The 21,640-nt window shown below is 53.7% G+C and overlaps 3 protein-coding genes and 1 non-coding gene across 4 annotated transcripts in view; 1 reads left to right on the top strand and 3 right to left on the bottom strand.

Annotated features, from left to right (window-relative positions):
• Positions 1-21,640, bottom strand: part of mrps34 (mitochondrial ribosomal protein S34) — a 149,371-nt gene that overhangs the window by 36,090 nt on the left and 91,641 nt on the right. The window lies entirely within an intron of this gene.
• ccdc78 (coiled-coil domain containing 78) lies at positions 136-6,932 on the bottom strand. The gene is made up of 15 exons (XM_051934031.1): positions 6,649-6,932; positions 6,244-6,375; positions 5,880-5,966; positions 5,620-5,799; positions 4,821-4,994; positions 4,557-4,607; positions 4,017-4,105; positions 3,592-3,670; positions 3,303-3,428; positions 3,011-3,225; positions 2,763-2,928; positions 2,379-2,422; positions 1,888-1,972; positions 1,279-1,379; positions 136-542 (listed from the first exon to the last, which is right to left on the bottom strand). Exons 1-15 carry the CDS (start codon positions 6,718-6,720, stop codon positions 416-418), a joined length of 1,728 nt encoding a protein of 575 aa, XP_051789991.1. The 5' UTR covers positions 6,721-6,932; the 3' UTR covers positions 136-415.
• On the bottom strand, positions 13,579-13,652 carry trnai-aau (transfer RNA isoleucine (anticodon AAU)). The gene has a single exon. It is a non-coding gene; the product is annotated as a tRNA-Ile (tRNA).
• xpo6 (exportin 6) overlaps positions 17,976-21,640 on the top strand; it is a 34,543-nt gene continuing 30,878 nt past the window's right edge. The window contains exon 1 of the mRNA XM_028813954.2: positions 17,976-18,441. Coding sequence (XP_028669787.1) covers positions 18,439-18,441 — 3 coding nt within the window. The 5' untranslated portion in view covers positions 17,976-18,438. The remainder of the gene's footprint in view (positions 18,442-21,640) is intronic.

The raw sequence follows: 21,640 nt of genomic DNA, 5'->3' as shown, positions 1-21,640 counted from the left end.
CCACATACCCCAGCATGACCTGCTGGGCATCCATCCATGTAGGGGGCACCCAAGCAGCTGGCCAGTGAAGTGGGAAGAAGATCCGCCAGAGAGTCAAGTATGGGCACTAGGAGAACATGCAAACTCCACACAGAGTTGAGATTTAACCCAAGTACCCCCTTTATTGGCACACAGTGATGCCCCCTACTGGCCAGGACACTGGGCTCTTAAGCACAAGGCTGCCTGTGTAGCTCCATGGAAAGGCGCTCTAAAAAATTAAAGCAACATGTCCATTAAGCACTCGTGTCCATCATGAAGCCTCAGGACACTCCCTAAGACTGGGCACACGGCGACAAATGTGGCTCTCCTGGCAGTGCCAGTCCTGTTGTCTTCTGCCCGTCTCCCCTCCCTTTCAACCCTCCATTACGGCTGCCTTTCACAGTTCGTAACTGCCATTTCTTCTGGAGTGGCGTAGATGGCGGACGTCGGGGGCATCGGCACTGAAAGCGCGGCCCGCTTCTGTGCCCAAGAGTCTCCTCAGTCTGATGATCTCCTGCTTGTACCTGAGGGGCAAATCACAAAGAAAAGTCAGAGGGAGGAAACAATGCCCACATGGACGCCAGCTGCCTGCTCATACAGAGCCACTCGGCAGAGGGGTCTGTCCATGAGGACCCGAGTGGATACAAGAGAACAAGTCTGAGCTCCGTGTGACAGTGCCAACTGTGCCACCCACCGCAGGTTGGCCAAGTCGGGCTGTGACTGTTACCTTTGTCCCTAATTGCCCTTCACCGAGCTGTGACCTTGATGATGTCATTCTCAACTGTCTCTTATGCCCTTTGACCAGTGTGGTGTGCCTGATGCCCCTCAGGACTCCAAATAGTACCTGACTGGCATGGGCACCCAAAGTTCCCCTCCGTTGCATTCCATTTCCGTCACCGTCACCCTTTCTGCTGTGGCCTCCTGTTTTTGTCCCCTCGTCCACAGAAGGCATTGTCCCACCTGCATGTCACTCCAAAGTGTCCCTTCAGGGCTCCCAACACACTGACTTGAACAAAAAGGGTGGCAAGAATCCAGTGCTTGGCACTGACTCAAATGTGACAGGTGGGCACCCCAGGCTTTACCAGCTGAGAGAGTGCACACAGTGCCACCCTGGTGCAATAGCACTCGTGTCTGTTGGGGATGCTCTGGTGGTGTGCCAGGACAAACCCTTAGACCCTTAAGAATGACTGGCATCTGCCAATCAGTACTGTCAGAGTCTCAAGAAGACCAAGCAGTTAGCGAGTCCTTTGGCCCACCTACCTTGCCAGGTGCTTGTCCACGTAGTCCTGGAGCTCCGAGAGCTGCTCCTCTGCCACCATGGCCCGTGTCAGCAGCTGGGCGCGCTCCCTCTCGAGGTCCTCCTGCAAGGCACATGCAGAGCGGCGTGAGGGTGGCACATGAGGTGCCAGTCTGTGAAGGCCCGCAGGCGGCACTGGGCTTCATTTCTGCCCTGTCCCACAACCGGGTTTGAGGGTCACTGGGACACAAAAGCATGGCAAGTAAATGTTGGGTGGGAGGCAAAGGCTCATGTCTGATGGCACATGGGCAAGCCTGGCAGGCCTCCTGACGGCCACCCATAAGGTGCTTATTTACATTTGATTTTTATTCTTAATTTGTTTTTATTTTTATGGGCACTGTCATTCACAGTTGGCCATGCCACAGGTACAGGTAGGCATGGAGCGAGCAGCCTGGCAGCTTTGAGATGGAGCCCCGAGTTGCTCGCTGGCACAGGCTGACCCCCACCCATTTCCTCTTTCTGTGTTTTGGTCACCATCACTCACCACCCGATGACACATTCCCAGCAGCCACAAGGGGGCTCAGTTGGCATGGCCATCAGAGGACGGGCTGAGGATGCAGGGCACAGCTTACCTGTGTCGAGTGGGTGAATTCACGCAGCTGCTTCCTGATGTCCGCCCAGCCGTCTTCCGAGATTTTCCCCACGTTGGCAGGTGACCTGGGAGGAGCAGAGGGGATCTCAAATGAGGCCACCGGTCACTTGCTGTGTGTTGTGGCGGCAGACCTTTGGCCTACCAGGCGTATCATACCAGAGTGGACGGCACAACGTGCCCAGTGCTCACTCCTCACAGGGTCAGTTTTGAGTTTCTGCAGTAACTGTGTGCCACTGCCCACCTTTGGGGGCACACCAGACTAAAGATGGTTTCAAAAGCGTTAAGGTGGTACACAGGCACCTGGGGGAAGACCAAATGGACGTCCACTCTTGGATCAGAACGCACCCTCGGAAGGTGTGCCCCCTGGCACTGCCCACTTTGTGCCTCGAGTGCCACTCCACGAATTACATGTCCTGAGGGGGACTGCCAGGGCACACTAATTGGGTCACATGCCACTCCCCTGGTACTTACTGCTGTGAGGAGACGGTGGGGTCGAGGTAGTCCACGCTGCGCTTCTGAAAGACACAAAGAGGAGACGCTGGGTCACTTTCACATGGGCACTCGCTTTGTGGCGTCTGTGCCCACCCAGCCTTCTTTAACTCATTTGCAGTTATCTTGCACTGAAAATCAGATTCACTATATAGCGCCTTACATCAGCAATGGTGTGAGTTACAGACAGACACAGTGGGCACAGTCTGAGGTTCCAGTGAAATGAGACCCGGTGATAGCGATTCTTTGATGTGGCACTGCTGCGGATGCAGGTGTCACCACAATTACAGGGGGGGGCTCATACACACACACACTCAGACTGCGCCGACTGCCCAGAGGGTGCCAGCAGGGGGCACCACCCCATACCTGCTCCTGCAGCTGCGCCTCCAGCCGCGCCTTGTCCTCCCGCAGCCTCTGCAGCTCGCGGCTCATCTCGCTCTCCAGCTCGTTGTCGGGAACGCCGAAGTGCGACTCTGGGGGGCCGGGGTCCAGGCCGCGCTCGCCCACCGACAGGATCTGCTCCCGCTGCATTCTGGGAGGGGCACAGAAGAACAGATAGGTGAGGGGGGGTCGGGATGCCACCCAGCCCTGCTGCCATGCCACCCTGTGCCCACCTGTAAGCAACCAGCAGCCTCTCGTGCACCTTGAGCAGGTGCTGTAGCCTCTTCTTGTACCCGCGTGCCGCGTTGGCGAGCTGCTCCTCTCGGGACCGGTAGGAGGCCTTGACGTCCTGCAGCATGTTGTCCACGAAGCTCTTCATCCTGGTGCGCTCGAGGGGCACCGCTGGCGTCCGGCCACCCGCTTCAGCTGTGCAGCCGTCCACGTACTCCTGCGGGGAGACGGCACGCGTGTCAAGGAGCCTGGCACACTGGGCGCTCTGCTCTCTGGCCGGGCGGGCACACTCACCGCCAGGTCCTGAATGTAGCGGACGAGCCGGGCGCGGTACTCCTCGTTGAGCTCCTTGAGCTGAAGCTGCAGCCTCGAGTTGTCGGCCTCCACCTCCTTCAGCTGGCCCTGGGAGCTCAGAAGGGCCTGAGGTGGACAGAGCAGGAGTCAGTGGGGCAGACTGGCATCTTATGTGACACACGACGACTCCTGATGCCCAATCAGCTGTGTGCTGGCACTACCTATGCTGATGCCCTCTGCCTCGCCCTGTGTGTGTGTGTCCTTGTTGTGCCACGAATGCCCGGCTTACCGCAGACTGCTCTGCCAGCTTGTGCTGGGTGTTCCGGACGGCCCTCTTGGTCTCCTGCAGCTCCCTGCCCATCGTCACCCTGTGGATGAGAAGAGCGCATTTAGTCCACATTGGCATCCTCTCGTAGTCACCTGCCATCCATCAAGCTCGGAGTTCTCAGGACTGAGGTGGGCATAAGATAAGACCCACACCACTAGATGACATGAACGATGGGTGTGCACAGGATGACGTCTGCACAAAGAAAATGACCACAGGTCACTCATCACGGAGCAGGGCACCTGACGCCAGCCAAAGGTCAGTGGCTGGCATGGTCTCCTGACCCAAGGACTGGCATCCCGAACACTCGGGTAGCAAGAGGTGACAAGAGGTCCAGAGCGGTCAACTGATGGTCAGACTGTGACAGACATCATCATCACCTCACTCACACTTTTTCTTCCAGCTTGTGCTGCTGGCCTTCGTGGCTCCTCTTCATCCTCTCCAGCTCCTCTTTGATCTCGTCTTGATTTCCAAGCAGCTGCAGGGGACAAAGGAAACACAAGTGACAATCACCAGTGGTAGCAGGCCACGTGACAGTGACACCCATGACCACTGCATCGCAGCAACAGGCGGCCATGCTGAGCAATAGTCGCCCTCTGCTGGTGCATCGAGGCACCACAACACCTCCCAGATGCCAGCTGCCCCTACTGGTGTCGAGGCATCATGCCACCCACCCCACTGATTGTGTGCTCTTCTCCAGTATGGCCTGGCCATTGCCGCCTGACCCCCTCAGACTGCGGCGTGTCTGATCAGCTGATGTCACACGTGACCTGCATGGCCGTCCTCACTGTGGACCCTTTTCAAGGTTTGTCTGACCACACGTCATCCTGGACTTGGGCGCCATGTCCAGACATTGGTCATCACACGCCAGTCAGTCGGTCAGCAGCCTTTATAGCGCCTTTCCTGGGGGTCCAGTCCATCACACTTACGCTCCTCTCCAGCTTCCTGCGCTCGTGCTCAGATGCCACCAGATCTTCAGGCTGTGGACAGAAGGTCACAGAAACACGGGTTCAAGCTTCTCCCACTTGGACACCACATGACAACCTACGATGGTGGACATCAGACCTCCTGACTTGAACTCCACAGCTGTGAGGTGCCATCACGAGACCCCTTTGAGCTACGGCCGAGGTGATTGGCTGGCGTGGGCCCACAATGGGGGGGAGACGACAGGTGGTCTTGACCTCTGAGCCTACCTTGATCTTCCTGTCGGACAGGCGGCCAACCAGCGCCTTGACCCGCTCCAGCTCCATGGTGGCCTCTGAGTATGCCTGGCGCTGCCTGGCCTGGTCCTCCTGCTGCTTCAGAAGGGCATCCTGCGCCTTGGCCAAGTTCAGGAGCTCCAAGCCCAACTCGTCATTCTTGGTCACCTGAAAGGAAAGGCAGCTGAAGAGACGACACATTCCACACACAACGCTGGCATTTATTTCCCAAGTAGCACAATGAGGAATTTGGCCACGTGAAATGGGGCATCCAAAAATGGCCACCTCCATCCATCTAACGTGGGCCACATCTGACAGTGACATCCTGTGCCACTCCATGCCACTTTACATCTTGCCCTCTCTGATGGGTGCACACAGTTGTCCTCCTCACCAGTGGTTTGGATCTTATCAAGTGGGCACTCAGTGTGTGCCCCTTTACATTAGACATGGTATTTAGGCTGGCAGTGTCCCTCTGCATTAGCATTGTAATTGCCAGTTATGAACACCAGTTTGTGCCAAGTCCCTGCTGTGGCCTAGCAGTTACTAATTTGCAAGGAGAGTCAGTGCCCACACACACACAATGTATCAAAGTGGACTCAAAGAGTCGTTAGCAGTTTCAGACTGGGCAAGGTGTTGTCAGTGGGTGCCCACTCTGCCATGCCAACCCTTGGTATTAGCTGAATTTCTCCCTTTCCCATGAAAGGCGCTATATAACAAGCAGTAAGATGAGCACAGTGCGCCGGGGACCAAGATGGCAGAGCCTCAGTGCCACGCGATGGGCGCCCCCACTCACCTCCTTCTCGTGCTCCTTGCACAGCGCCAGGTAGTTGCTCTTCAGCACGATGTACTCGTCTGCCAGCTCCTTCTGGTTCTTCTCGGCCGCGTGCAGGCGCCCCCAGGTGGTCTCGGCCTCGCTGTACAGTTTGTCCCGCTGCGTCTCCAGCTCCACGAGTCGGTTCTCCAGGGTCAGTATCTGTGGACGCAGCATACAGAGGGGTCAACGGTGCCCGCCAAGACGCCATGCTGAGACGGAGCTGTCAGTTGGGGGCTCACCTTGTTCTTGAGCTCAAAGCCCTCCGCTTCGTACTGCTCCCTCATTTTATTGGTGTGGATTTGCATCTCAATGAGGTCCTTGGAGATCTGGTGGGGGGGGCACGGGGGGGGGGTTGGGAGTCAAACACAAGAACAAAGTCAGTCTGCTGCAGCGGGGGCGCGCCACTCCACAGGGGGTCACAAATCAGACAGAGTGGACCTCAGGGGGCCAAAGTGGACTCAACTGGGACTGGAAGAGACCCCAGCCCGGGACTTGCCTCATGGCCCAGTCAGCCCAGTAATGACTCGAGACTAGCACAAAAACAGGGGCACGTCACTGCAGTGCCAGCTGTACCCGCTTGCCCACAAACGTCCTCCTGCCTACCTTCAGTTTCTCCTCCTCGCTGAACACCAGTTTAGAGGACAAGTCCGTCTTGGAGCCCGCCAGTTGGCCCAGTTTGCCCTGCAGCTCCCCCAGTTTGCTGAAGAGCCGCTCATTCTTGTCCCGCAGCTGCACCTGAAAGACAAAAGCAGTCGAGCAGAGGAGAAGAAGGAGGTGCCAGGTGAGGAAAGCAAGCTGGCAGGAGACGGGCATGTGACACACACACACACAGGAGGACCTGGACATGGAGGCGCCCCATCCGCCCTGGACTCTCGACCAGCTTGTTAAATGACCGTCCCATCTTCTCTCTACACGAGCAGCACACCACCAGGGCACCAAACCTCCTGCTCGGTGGCAAACTTCCATGCTCCCCCCACCCCAAAAGAAAGCCCTGACGTGCCCACTCACGTTCTCGTTGGTCAGTCGCCGCAGCTGCTCCCGCAGTCCACTCGCGCTCTCCCCGTCTCCCTTCGAGCCCATGGCGTTCAGCTCTTCGCCAGTGGCGGCAGCGGCGGCTAGTGGCGTTGCTATCAACACTGGGTCGTCAGGGGGCGGGGCCAGAAGCGGCACTTCCGTCCCGACTGCGAATGAACACGTGAGCCGCGGGGTCGCGCGCGGAGTCTGACACGCGCCCAATGTAAAGCCATTCACGCACAAGCCACACGGCGTGGCAAAACGGAGAAAGCGGCCAGACGACGAGGAGGCGTTGCGGTGTGGCGGCGTCGGTCGGTCGGTCCCGACTTTCGGTGGACGTCTGCCCCCCGATTCTATCAGGCTGCAGGTCGAAGACTCGGCCTTCCACGCCCCCCTCCTTCCACGCCACGCCCCCAGCTTTCTGCCTCTGTCGCATCGCTTTCGTTGCTGAACTATAACGCTGATTGGCCCTGGAACGCTAAAAGATGACATTAAGAGGCCGTCCTCCAATCACGAGGCGAGAATCCGAGTTTCTATTTATTAAATGATCAGAATATATGATTCATATACATAACATACTTTACGTTAAGAAAACATCATACTAAATATGACTGTGAGTAGCCTCACTTCAATTATATTGAATTCTATTGTTCAAAATATTTGAAATTATTTTTACATTATTTCTTGAACCTTCTGTTAATGACATTAATTTATCCATCCGTCCATCCATTATCCAACCCGCTATATCCTAACTACAGGGTCACGGGGGTCTGCTGGAGCCAATCCCAGCCAACACAAGGCACAAGGCAGGAAACAAACCCCAGGCAGGGCGCCAGCCCACCGCAGGACACACACACACCACACACACACATTTAGGGTCGCCAATGCACCTGACCTGCATGTCTGTGGACTGCGGGAGGAAACCTACACAGACACGGGGAGGACCCGGGAAGTGAACCCAGACGGGTCTCCTTACTGCGAGGCAGCAGCGCTACCCACTGTGCCACCGTGCTGCCCACATTCATTTACTACGTTACAAAATAATGATAATCAGCAGGCACGAAAGTGAAGCTCTGAACTTTGGAGTTCTCAGTAAAAGGAAAAAAAACAACACTTTAGAAACGACCTCCTTAAACGGGGACCTTCCTCCTCCTCCTCCTCCTCCATTGTCTGTGTGGTCTTCATGTTGGTCTGCACTGCGCTTCTACTGCTGATACATTCAACTTCAAATGTTCTCCTGCTTTTTAATTTCAATGCACAATTGTCCTCCGTGTGAATATGAAAGGAGCCGTGCAAACAGATCGAGTAGAAAAGAAACGCCGGGCGATGATCAACGATGCCACCTGAGCGAGCGAGTGACGGGTACCAACACTTACTTACTGTGTGAGATGATTCTGGAATTCTTATAATGTGGGTATCTTGGTGGCAGCGCTGCTGGTCAGGTTTGGGTCCCCTCTGTGTGGAGTCGGCAGGTCCTCCCCGTGTCTGCGTGGGATTCCTCCCTCCGTCCAACGACATGCAGGTCAAGTGGGCTGGTGTTGCTAAAAACGGACCCAAGTGTGTGTGCTTGGTGTGTGTGTGTGTGTCCTCACTGGCGTCCCCTCCAGGGCTTGTTCCTGCCTTGTGCCATATGCTGCCTGGGATGGGCTCCAGCACCCCATCGCTCGGTTACCCCGAAGCAGTTTATTATCAGATGTGTTCTTATTACAGTATACGTGTTATTATCATCAGATGTATTATTATTATATGTGTTATTATCATATATGTTATTATTATCATATTTATTATTATCATATATGTATTATTATCAGATGAATTATTATTACAGTATATACAGTATGCTATTATCATAAATGTTATTATTATTATATTTATTATTATCATATATGTATTATTATTGGATGTGTTATTATCATATTTATTATTACTATTGTATGTATTATTATCATGTTATTATTGTATGTATTATTGTTTTGTGTGTTATTATCATACATGTTATTATTATCAGATGTGTTATTATTATATGTGTTTTTATTATATATGTTATTATTGTATGTATTATTATTATTATTATTATCAGATGTGTTCTTCTCCTTTGTAATTTCACATCAAGTTGTCTTTCAATTTTTTGCTCAGGGCTCCTCCATTCCGACCCAAGCACCCCGAGGTGATCTTTCCAGCTCTGTGCCCGTTGCCCGGCGTTCCTGCCTGACGTCTTTGTCATTTGACGTCACAGCAGGCCTGTAAAGCGGCTGAACCCTAACTGACAAGTGTGGCCTTCTTGTCAAGTGGTCTCCTCGCTTATTGCTTTGCCTTGCTGAGAGTTGCCCCCCGCTGTGCATGACCCCCCAGAGGGTCTTTTGGTTCCTCCAGGGCTGACCCACCTCGTTGATTCTTCTGATTTTTCCTTTTTGTGATTTTTAACCCCATAATCGCCACATGCAGCCCCTTCTGTCAGGACATCTCGCATACCACCCCCCCCCCCCCGTGTCCCCTCCAGAGTGACGGTGCTGTCACTCTTTGTAAGTCAGATTGCCGTTATTACGCCGTCAGCCATGCCGCCCGCTCAGGGTCTTCTCTCCTGTTATGTGTTCGGTGGTCTTTGGCCCCCCTGAATCTGCGTGTCATCGCCTCTGCTGTCAGTCCTGCCGATTGCCCGCTGGTCAGTGGGCCCTCTCGATTAGTTAAGGGGGGTTTTGATTGTGTCACACCAAGTCTTGTTCCCTTAATAAACGTCAGCTTGGCTCCTGCTTGCCTTGCTGTTGCCTGACATGTGCTGCGGCGCCCAAACGTCACAACCTCCGGACCCTCGCGTGTGTCGACTGCCAGGCCAGTTCCTCAGCTGCCTCACTCAACTCAACTCGTCTGTCTCAGCCTGCCATCCTCCTCCTCATCTTCCTCACCACTGATGCTGGAGCTTCTGCTCTTCTTGTGCTACCAGCTTTTCATTCTGTGGGTCTCACAGCCTGCAGGGGGCTAAGGTGGTGATGAGACCCCTCAATGGTTTCAGTCTCATCTGTTCTCCTCCTCTCACTTGGGGGTCCTGCAGGGTCCCATCCTTGGCCCAGCTCTCGTTTTGATACTCAGGCTGCACTGTTAACAAGTGAGGCTCTGCTGCTCGGTGGGACGATGAAGACCCTCCATGTGTCTGAACGATACGACGGCCTGGAGGGTTCGACTCAATGATGAGAAAACAGAGACGGTGGTGTCCTGAAGGTCTGAGTGTTGAGGGTCTCTGTGGACCCCTCGACTAAGGAGCCCAGGGCGGTCTTTGCACAGCAGTTCTGGGCTGAAATGAGTCTGAGACTTTAAAGTGACGTCAGCCGTCTGTCCGTCCGTCTCTCTGACCTCTCGCTTGTCCTGCCGCAGCTCTTTGGAGGGGCTGGGGGTGTCGATCAGCTGCTGTTAGGGGTCCGCAGCTTTGCTGTCCTCGTCACCCGCAGGTCACACTTCACCAGTTCTCACCTCACTTCAGAACGGACTTTAAACTTCTATGATTTGTTCTCAGAGGTTTAAAGAGATTGGCACCATCTTGACTCTCGGAGCCTCTTCACTTGTCTGTGCCAACGAGAGCCCTGAGGTCTGCTTGCCCGATGCTCTTCGTTGTGCCAAGGATGAGGTCGAAGCAAAGGGGCAATTGGGCATCAGTGATGGCGGCTCCTTTACTCTGGAAAGGCTCACCTTATTATATGAGGTCTGCTCTGACGTTGGCCGTTTGTACGTCATCACTAAAGTCTTCCTGCTGCCATTTGACCCTCCAGGAGGTTGGCATGATGTCTGCACACATTGGTTCATCCTGATCACAAATGAAAAGTGCCATCTCCAGGGCCACAGGTTCTGAGCGGCAGGCACCAAGTTAACAGCATGCTGTGTGTGGTGGGCTCACGGGTGGGCTTAAGGTGGAGAAGGACACACGGACGTGAGAGACTCTCCTCTTAGGACGGGGGGGCGACTCGAGTGCTGTGGGGTCCATCTGAGGGTCTGTGCTAAATCTTCATAGGCGGGCAGGACCCGATCAGAGACACTGGAGAGGGGGCACAGAAACTGAGGAAGAGGATTCTCTGCACTTCGAAATGTCAATTATTGATTGATTGGTTGATTGATTGATTGATTGATTGGTCCTGCTATTCAAGTTTCACTCTGCTGGCCGACTTCTCTTTCTGATGGGTGGCAGTTGATTTGATTTGATCTTTGCTTTTAATACATTCAATGAAATATGAAATAAAAATAAAAAAGAAACAAATGCTGTGTGCGTGTGTGGCTGTCAGTAGTTTGAGTTTCTGTAATGACAGCTTAGGCCTGCAGGCCTGGCATGTGCTCAGATTCAGATTTCACACTTTTAAGTTTTCATATTTCATATTTCAGTTATCACTAGGGGGCTTTGATCAGGGCGTGTCTGTTCCGCTCGCGTGGTGAAGGGGCATGTCTCTACCGCTAGCGTGGTGAAGGGGGCGGGTCTTTGCCGCTCGCGTTTCTAGAAGGGGGCGTGTCTGTACTGCTCGCGTGGTGAAGGGGCGTGTCTGTACTGCTCGCGTGGGGACGGGGGCGTGTCTCTGCCGCTCGCGTGGTGAAGGGGGCGTGTCTCTACTGCTCGCGTGGTGAAGGGGGCGTGTCTCTACTGCTCGCGTGGTGAAGGGGGCATGTCTGTGCCGCTCGCATGGTGAAGGGGCGTGTCTGTGCCGCTCGCGTTTGTAGAAGGGGGCGGGTCTGATCAGCAGATGTAGGTGTAGGGCGGCCCTTTACTCTTTGGCGGTCTTTTTCTTTGTATTTTTGTGGAAGTCCGCGTCGTCTTTCTAACGGAGTTTATACTACGAGGCTCCGCTCATCACCGCCCTCTGCTGGGTGGTAGAGGAAGGCGCCTGATGTGAGAGCCGCGCAAGCGCAGAGCTGTGGAGCAGCGACTCGTTTTACTTGCCGTCACGTTTACTCATCCGCTGTCTGTTCATTTAGGGCTCCGTAGAGTGTGAACCTGAAAACAAAAAAACGACAAAGAATATTTAACAAAAGAACCAGAAGATGCCCCTGCGGGCTGCGCCTCATTTCTGTGCCCACTGTGCGGTTCGTCTAGTCCGCCCGATGTCAGTCGCCACTTCGGCGATTTCACAAAGACGTTACAGATTCGGATGGCTGGTCTGTGATTCACATCACCGCAGAGCTCAACTTAATGAAAGGAAACGCAAACTTCCTTCACCCCTCGGCCTGGAGCTCCGCACCCGAGCTGACCGGCCGCCGTGGAGAGGGTCGAGCAGAAGGGAGTGTCACAGAAATATTCACACAGACGTACATTTAAAAGCGGTGGACTTGCAGAGGAAGACCACCGAAACCACTCGGGAGAGTCCGCAGAACGAACAAAATAATAGAAATGGGGCCCCCCAACCAGACGTAATCCTGACTCCACAAAGAAAAAGAGGAATAAAGCAGAGACCCACCTCATTTAAATCAAAGGGGGTCTCAAGAACGACAAAGGGGTCACCTGGACACACAGCACTCAAGTCAGACAGGCAGACAGACAGAGAGAGTCTGAATATGAAGTGGTGACAGCGTGAAGACGAGACGGCCACATCCGGGCTACTCGGCTGACTTGGGAGACCCCCATACAAGGGGTGAAGAGACAAACGTGAAATAAACAGCCCGGCAAAACACGACAATGGAAACGGCCACTGGAGACACAGCCTGCAGGGTGGCATCAGTCAAGGTGGCCCAACAACAGAAACTGCAGGACTGGCACAGCTTTTGAAAAGTGAATTGAAAAGGTTTGAATTTGAAGCCTCGTGTCACCCGACTGGCATACTTCACAAGGTGGGCTTCATGGGACACCAGGATGCGGGAGTCTCAATGCTCTCTACAAAGGGGTGCACTTGGGCTCAATTTGGATATTTAATGAATGTAATCAAAGCTGGCTTTATATTCTCTGCCTTAATGGAGTAATCAAAGACACAAGTAGCTGGTAATGCCAATCTGACAGAAGGCGCTTTTATAAACGTATCTACACAAACATCAAGTGAGGCGACAAACGTCAATGACGACGATGAACAGAATTAGCTTTCAGGTGGCACCGTAACACTGCAGATACTCGTCATCTCAAAGACACTGTAAGTTATTATAGCTGGAATAATAAGATAAATATGACAAAGAAATAATACAAGAAGGAAAGAGTAATCAATGACAATGATGTGCTTAAAAACAGGAAACGTCCGTACGGACTCGCCGTCTCCTTCGTCTTGTTTTACGGCTCTGAAGTTTCTTTAAACACCCTGAGCGCCGTCGTTCTGTCAGGCTGCTGCTCTTCTCCTTCTCCGGACTTGGGGGGGGGGGGGGGGGGGGGGGGCCGAGGAGCCCTTCGTCCCGCGCAGTCATTCCGCTTAATGGCAGTAACCGCGCAGCGCCCTGTAGTGTGCGTCAATGGCCAGCAGATGGCGCTACAACGCTACAAAAAGAGACGCTCGCGCCGCCATCAGACTGGTCCAGTGGGAGGTGCTGACGGGGTCCCCTACTGTACTCCAATACGGGGGCTCCAATTGTGTCCCCTCCAAGTGACTTTACACTTTCTTACAGATTAATTCCATTGCGACGCTTTCCCGCCGTCGGTTTTCCTTTGTTTGCAATCTAAAAATAAAAAGCACGTTAAGACGGGAGATGTGCGAAGTTAACCGGCCCGTTCATTCCTGAACCCACTGTAGTTAGAGGCGGACCCCCGGCCGCCGAGTGCCTTCTGTACGCCATTCCGATCATTTCTGCCGGACGACCCGCCTTTACGTACCACCGCGTTAATCCGCCGGCCCCGGTGAAAGGCGCTATACAAAGGCCGCGGAGAGATCACAGAGGGACCGAGCCCCCTAATGACGTGCTGTTAGCGAGGGACGGTGGGGGGGCTGCGCGACCTCTTCTCGAACTCTCCGGTAATTTTTTAAAAAGGTCCTATCGTGGCCCGTACGGGGATCGAACCCGCGACCTTGGCGTTATTAGCACCACGCTCTAACCAACTGAGCTAACCGGCCGGTGGGCTCACTGCAGCAGCTGCCGCCTTACCGAAGCACACGGCGATTCACACAGCGCCCCCTACCTACCTGCCGTGGGCGCTTCTTGAATGTTAGACTCGAGTGGTCCGTCACCAGGTGGCGCTGCAGCTGTCTGTCACTCTCCGGTCCTTCAGTGTCGTGTTTGTGCCCCCTTATGTTAGCACCAAGTCAGATACCCCGAACCAACAGGGGCATTGAGAGGGTCTGGTGGGGGTTTATTAACATAAGTAAAAATGAAACTCTTCAAAGTCGTCACTGAGCTGGACGGAGTCATCTTGACACACAGAGGTGACACACGTGACGACGTCCCCCACTTTTGTTCTCCTAATTTAATGTTGGCATATGTGAAACTGGCAAGTCCTCCAATCACCACCCCATCATTGTTAAAGTAGCCAATTACAGCAAAGTAATTACCATGTTATGTGGGGTGGGCTGAGCAGGTAAGTGCGGCCCCCCGTGCCCCCTACACAGATCTGATGTGGCACTTGTTATGCCCGGCCTTACCCTTCTCCTCAGGACAAGACTGGGTGGAGATTCGCAACACTTGCAGATGTCTTTGCCAATGTGGCGGCCCCTCAATGCCAGTCAACTTGACGTACGCCAGTGGGGGGTGCTCTGTCACTACGACAGCCCCCAAAAGCGGCTCCTCGTCAAATCCTCTTTTTCTTTCACCAGAAAATGTAAAAAGAACACCACGTGCCTGGGCAGCTTTGCTGGGGGTCCTGTGCCAGTGGAGTGGGTGTGATTTTTGGTGAGCCGAGTTCTCTCGACAAGCAAACCAACGGCGATGCCAAACGTACTCGAGGTCACACATGGCGACATTTCAGGCGAATCGACTCACAAAGACCCTCGGGCTGAGCCTGTAAGTGCAACGCCACGGCGTCCATTGCTGATGTGACAACGCGAGTGACGTCACTCGTACCACAAAGGGACACGCGGCGCCTCTGAGCCGAGTCAGGTGACCGGCGGGTCTCGGCGTCCAGACCAGGCCTTGAGCTGAGCCCTTGTCTTTGGCACTGTGAGGACTTCAGGACTCGTGTGTGTGTGTGTGTGTTTGGTCTTTCAATTCCCATTTCTATGACATTTTAAACATATATATACATTCTTCATTGTATCGTCCATCCATCCATTTTCCAACCCGCTGAATCCGAACACAGGGTCACGGGGGTCTGCTGGAGCCAATCCCAGCCAACACAGGGCACAAGGCAGGAACCAATCCCGGGCAGGGTGCCAACCCACCGCAGTTCATTGTATCTGAGTATGACAATTTGTGACAAGCAGCACAGAAAGCCAGCGTCACCAGCACTTTAAAAACTTAAGTAAGCAAACCCTCCACTCAGCGTCACAGTCCAGGGAGGACAGCGCCGGGCATTCACCCCATGGGCACATCTGCCTGCGCCAGTCGCTCTGGCATTGACCGGAATCAGGGGTGCTGGGAGTGCAGCTCAACAAACAAACTGACGGGGTGGCGCAGGAGGCAGTTACAACAACAACAACATTTATTTCTATAGCACATTTTCATACAAAAAGTAGCTCAAAGTGCTTTACATAATGAAGAAAAGAAAAATAAAAGGCAAAATAAGAAATTAAAATAAGACAACATTAGTTAACATAGAAAGGAGTAAGGTCCGATGGCCAGGGGGGACAGAAAAAACAAAACAAAAACTCCAGAAGGCTGGAGAAAAAAATAAAATCTGCAGGGGTTCCAGGCCACGAGACCACCCAGTCCCCTCTGGGCATTCTACCTAACATAAATGAAATAGTCCTCTTTGTAGTTAGGGTTCTCACGGAGTCACGTGATGCTGATGGTCATACAGACTTCTGGCTTTTAATCCATCCATCATTGTTGGAACATCATGGTACTTAGAGTAGATGGTGGTGGTGCAAGCCACCAAAAGGACACCAGAAAATGAAACAGAAGAGAGAGTAGGGGTTAGTACAGATTTTGAATGAAGTTATTATAATGAATTGAGTTAGACTGGTGGTCCGCGAGCCTGGCACCGAGTACATTCCGTCGTATCCTCGCTTATTGGTTTTCATTCTAACGATGTGTTGAAATTCCAAGCTCAGGACGTCCTACCGTTGGGATTAAAGTCCTCGAGCGACCCACAGCTCCGAACTCTGGCACGACTTTTATAGACCCAGTTTGACCCACGACAGGGTCCACCCAGTGGCATCAAGCAGGAACGAGATGTTGTGCATCTCTAGACTACAGACCACCTGTGTTTGTCATGTGCCTGGCAGGCTGGGCACCTAAGAAAGGGCAGACCAGGTGGCACTGACATCATCTACAAGTCTGTGATGGCCAGTGTGGTGGGCTTCACTTCGAGAGAAACGGCAGACTCGATTACGGGACACACTGTGGACCCCCTGGTGGTCATTAAGACCCCTCAGTGACACCCAGGACGCCTCGGGGTACGCCTTTATAGCGCCTCGCTGGGACCGCCGCCCTTTGTCTCTTTAGCAGTTCTTGTGACTCTGCACATCTGGGGCACATCAAGTCCTCCCTGTCTGTATCCGTAGTAACGCATCTCAGGATGAGCCCCCCCCCATGGGAATTCCTTATAAATAAACGGAAGTCCACATGAAGGCCTCAGTGGCGTTTGAACTGAATTCACAGCAAAAAAAAACCCCGGAACAACAAGCCCCGTGGAGACCCTCTAAAGAGCTCCTTTCTGGGGTCTCCACTACAATCTCTTTCTTATTGACATTTCTCTCTCTCTTGCTGTATCGTCTTGGACCCCCTGTCCTTCTGCACACTTGGAGACGTCACTCTCCCCTCGTGACAAAGTGACCACCATCATAATCAGAGACTGAAGGCTCATTCACGTGACGTATTCAGATCCTTTGCTCCTCAGGATGTGTCGAGAATGGGACTGGAGACCACCTGTGGCAAGCTGAACTGATGGGACATCCTTTAGAAAGGCCCATGGGGTCTCGCCATTCACACACACGTCAGGGCCTCAAGCAGGCCAGGAGGTCTGAGGAAGTCTCCGTAGGAGGCTCAGGTCAGGGCCAGCTGCGTGGGGGCGCAGGGGCCTCGACGATTTGAGACACTAAACTCGAGTAACTGGGCAAGAAGGGCCTCGGTCAGGAAGGTGACCAAAAACCCAACGGTCACTTGCAGAGAACCTCGGGACTCCTCTGTCAGAAGTAATGGGAGACCCTCGGACTCCTACTGGGCGTTTGCTAAACGACATTCAGAGGACTCTGAGAGCCGAGGGAAACGATTCTCTGGCCCGACGAGACAAAAATGGAACTCCATGGGTACAACTCCAAGCACGGAGCCTACAGAGTGAAGAGCGGGCACCGCTCGTCACCTGCCTATCACCCACCCTGCGCTGAAGTACTGAGGAGGGGACAGAGAGACCCTTGAAGGTGACCACCGCCTCAGAAGGGGGCTGATGGTTCAGTGACCCAAACAATGCTGGAGTGATTTCAGGACAAGTCCCCGAGTGTCCCCAAGTGTGCCACTCCAAGCCCAGACTTAAGTGTGTGTGTGGAAGGTCGTGAAGATGACCATTACGCACATTTCCCATCCAATTTAACGAAGCTCGAGAGGATCCACCAGACAGAATGAGATCAAAGCGTGTCGAGTCCTTGCCGTGGAGCCTGCCAAGCAACTCAGTCAGGGCTCTGAAAACTTCTAGGAATGCCACCTACCTTTGGGACTGGCAATACAATTGAAACTCTTTGTGAACAAACCCACTGTGGGCGAGTGGAGTGGACTGACGGCCATTAAATGCCAGCTGTGCCCTTTTCAGATCCAGCCTACACCACGATAAAGGCCCAAACCCAATGGCAATCCACGGCGTGTGTTTTGTTGGTGCTCTGCGGTGCTTTGGCTCGCGTTCGCCGTCTCTTCATTGACGTGCGCCTCCTCGGTGTGCCCTCATCTGAGCACCAGCTGCGCGGTGACTTGCTGCACGTTACCATCGCGTATTCGTGTGTGGGCCCACCGACCTCGCGCTGTTTATTCACATTAAAATGGCAAGAGTTACAAACTACGATAAGAAGGAGCACCCAAGTGCTAATTAAACGCCAACGTGCTTACCTGCTTGTATGCGTATCCTACTTAAATGACTTTTTACGGCTGTGTTTCTACTTATTTCTGACTTAATGAACGTCAACATTAACAACAAACTCAAGTCCTTCCGGCCTCGGCGCTCAAACTGCGCATGTCCTCTCGCGAGGCCGCAGTGCGCGCGATGCCATTGGGCGCGTGGCGCTACGTCACTGGCTGCAGCCGGTTTCATCCGCCCTGCAGTAGAGGTAGCGCTGCTGCGGCGCGGAGCTGCACTTCACTTCCGGCGGGCGGGGCGGCGTAGAGCGGAAGTGCTGAGGCCTTGGCTTTAGAAGGCCTGTGGTTGCTGCTGCTGCTGCCGCTTTAGCGTACGGGAGAGAAGAACTCAAAAGTTCCGCGTTTATTGCTTTGTTTGAGTACTTTTATTTGAAGACGAGCGGCTGTAGTCGGCTGGCGTTTTATCCACGAAGGTTTTGGTTTTCTTTACGAGAGGACGATTTGAGTTTTTACCCCCCAGTCTTTATTGGAGACACGCCGCTGGTACGCCTGCCCGGATAACTGTTCGAGCCGTGCAGCGGCCACATCCCCGTTACGGAGGCTGGCTGGCACGCAGGTGCCTCCTTTAGGAGTGTTTTTCACATTTTTCAGTCCAAGCTGAGAAGCGGAGCATGAGCCTTCCTGGCAGGCGTCAACCTGCCAAGTTCAAGAGCGGCTACTGAAGAAGGGCGAGCACCGCGGGGCATGGTGAGTGTTTCTGCTCCGCGACTTCGTCACCTCCGAGGCCGAACTTGGTTCCCCGCAGCCGCCACCACACCCACTGGAGCAGGGCAGCCCTCGTGTGCCGCGCTCGGCGCTGTGCTTCTTCCCATCGTCGGCTACCTCGCTCACGTCCAGGCTTATGCTGCATTCTTTACCCTCCTCCTCCTCCTCCGGGACACCGCTAGGTGTGTTCAGGTGCGGTGTGCCTTATGGTAGGACGAGGTGTAGAAGGCGCTATACAAGATGGAGTTTGCGTTCAAGCTCTTCTCATTGCCAGTTAGCTTGGCGTCATTTGCTAAGTGCACAGATCGTCTGCTGGGTACTGGACGGGACTTGGTGAAGTGGGCCGCCACTCTTGACAGTTTCTGCATGTAAGGTTGGTGAGGGTCACTGGGTCAGGTGGCGTTATTGTCACCAACATCTCTTTCGTGGCCCGTCAGTCCTGTACTTCTCTATTTGAATGTCGGACGAAGGCCCGGGCGCAGGTGAGTACTCTGAAAACTGCCCACCCCGGTCCAGCTGGGAGCGACAAGGCTGCCATTTTGGTGGTCCAGCGCTAGCTTCTTGACTTGGAGTGGTCCGTGTGGGTTTGTATGATTGGTGAGAATGTGTGTGGACAGCACCAGGGCAGTGCCAGGCAGGATATTCAAAATCTGATTAGTTAAAACTTTGTTGAGCTCAGGGGGGAAACTTCTACGCATACAGCAGCAGTGACATAAAAAACAAAGATGGAGAGGCGCAAGACAAACGGTGATGTCATCAGTCGGGGGGTCGAACGTGAAGGTGTACCCTGCAGAAATCGCCAATGAACGGAAAAAGGGAAAACCTTCAGGCTGGGATGTCGGGAGGAATCCTTGAACTGCCGGATGGCATCTCTGCTGCCCCAAATGCAGTTGTTGGCACACTGGAGGAAGAGGCCTGGGGATTAAAAGTGCTTTAAGGGGGCACCTCCTTTGTTTCATGATGGTGCCCAGTTTAGATCCAGCTTTTCTTCCCCAGCAGCTCCCAGTGTACCCACCCCTGTGATGGTACTGGCATTGCGTGTCCTCTGAACTCCAGCAGCTTTCCCAGAAGACCACCCCACAGTGGCTGCTACCACAGACTGGCAGTTCTGGAGGCCGAGTCCCCTCTTGTGCTGTCAGACCAGGCTGCTGTTTATGTGGACCCCCAGGCACTAATTGTGATTGCCTTGCACAAGACACACTGGCACCTTGGCACGTCTTAAATGGCGGCATAGGGCGGTCGGTGAGTGGCTCGGTCACTTTGTGAAAGTTGTGTGGTAGGTGACTTACTGAGCAGGCCCAGCTAGTCGCACAGTAAATGAGGGTGGCATACTGCAAGGTCTGGCATGCCCATAAACTCCTGCGCCCATCTTGTCTTTATGGTTTTAATACTTTGTGTGAAAAGTCAAAGAAACCTGAAGAAACGCAGCTGTGCAGTCGCTGGTCACGATGGGTTCTCTTACCAGGGATGAGACGTTCAAATGGCACCAATCCAGGGAGATGCCAGGTCACCCTGTTGCTTTGCAAGTGAAGCCCCCGTATGACAAGTCTGGGGTTGGTACTTGGCTAGAGGGGGCTTTTCAGCCATGCAGCAGGAGGGTCACCGTGTCATTTCAAGTGTGTCTGTCCTTAGTCGATTATTCCTCGGCTTTGCCCGTTCTTTCCATCGCGAATGTGCTTCTGTCTTCGGCCAGTCTGGAACTTTTGACTCCGAGTTTGCCCATTAAATCATTTAATGCCAGCTGCCTGCTGGAGGTCAAGTGGTGTGCACACCTGGCATCTCTGGTGAAGCGAAGGCCCGAGTCTGAATAGCCTGCCCAGCGGAATCCTGTTAGCTGCTGCGTGCGTCCCCTTGGGGTGAATCGTTTTTATCGGGGTGAGTATAATTAGTGAGAAAGTGTGAATGTCGGGGCACCCGTGGCGTGCCAGCCATCAAACGCGCATCGATATCCCGAAGAGCCCGACGTCGGGGACGCTGCACCCATGTGAGTCGGTGGCTGCCATCCACTGATTAACTAATGAGACTCTGGACATGACTGCCGTCATCTTGTGGTCCTCGAAGCGCAGAACCCAGTTGGCATTTTAGTGGCGGCTCTTTGCACTTTCCTGCTGTCACTCCTTGTAGGACGTCTCCTGATTGCAGCGAGCTGCCGTGTCCTCCTGTTTAATGTCCTCCTGCCTTGTGTGCTGAGGAGTGTTCTAGAACGTTCTGATCCGACCTCCTGTCACCCAGTCACAGTAAAGACCACCAGTGCGCGTGCTTCTGCCCAGTCACCGATGCGCCAGGTGTCCAGGGCCTGTAATCCTACTGAGAGGTTTGGACACTTGCCTGGGGTGTGATGGAAACCAATCGCTGGCACCAGTTGATTCCCAGTGTTCAGTTGTCCCAAGATCGACCTTCAGGAGAATTGCACAGCCGCTTGTCCACGTGTGTGTTTAGCGCCAAAGGGCAGCGATCGATAAGTGGTTGTGCCCCTGACTCATGTCCATGGACCCCAAATGTCGATGTTTTGCCCCCTGAGCCACTTAGATGTCACTTTGGCCTAACAGCCCGGTGCTCCATCATGTTGGTCACCAAACTGTCCTTGGATGGTTGGCAGAAGTTTCTCTCACCAGATGTTTTGATGCCATTCTTTATTCAGGGCCGTTGTGTTCTTAGGCCACATTGTCCACGGGGTCCACGGAAGGAAACTCCCCAGACCCTTAATCCCATTGAGACGTCGGGGGGGCAAACACAAACCCACCAATTGCGATTCTGCAAGAATGGGCGGCGGCCATTGGTCAGGATTGGGCCCACAAGTAGATTGCCAGCCCACCAGGGCGAACTGCAGGGGTCTTGAAAAAGGACGGGTCAACTGTGCATTCTGCTCGAGCACAAATGCGAAGTGTCCGTGTCGTCACACGTCCCTTTTGAAAATCTGTGAGGGTTGGGATGCGTCTGTACAACTGCGGGGGGTCCATCTTTAAACCCGCTGACATTGGCGTCGTGTGTTTGCAGCATGGTGACGTGACTTCAAGGCATTGTGCCCTCGTTTGATTCCTCCCAGCACAGCTCAGGTGGCCGTCCCCGATGTCCTGCTGTAAGACCCCCGTGATTGACATTTGGGCTTCCTGTGTGGCGTTGGGCCCACATGCTGCCCGCTGGCTTAGGGCCTTTGTGAAGACAGGACCCCTTCTCTGTC

The sequence above is a fragment of the Erpetoichthys calabaricus genome, chromosome 11, assembly GCF_900747795.2.
Source record: "Erpetoichthys calabaricus chromosome 11, fErpCal1.3, whole genome shotgun sequence".
Classification (NCBI taxonomy): domain Eukaryota; kingdom Metazoa; phylum Chordata; class Cladistia; order Polypteriformes; family Polypteridae; genus Erpetoichthys; species Erpetoichthys calabaricus.
This window is presented reverse-complemented; position numbering and strand designations above follow the sequence as displayed.

Coding starts and splice junctions, on each gene's coding strand:
- ccdc78 (XM_051934031.1), bottom strand. CDS start 6,720: ATGGGCTCGAAGGGAGACGGGGAGAGCGCGAGTGGACTGCGGGAGCAG. Junction 4,995..5,619: donor GCAAGGAGCACGAGAAGGAG/GTGAGTGGGGGC, acceptor CTTTCCTTTCAG/GTGACCAAGAATGACGAGTT. Junction 4,106..4,556: donor GCAGGAAGCTGGAGAGGAGC/GTAAGTGTGATG, acceptor TGTCCCCTGCAG/CTGCTTGGAAATCAAGACGA.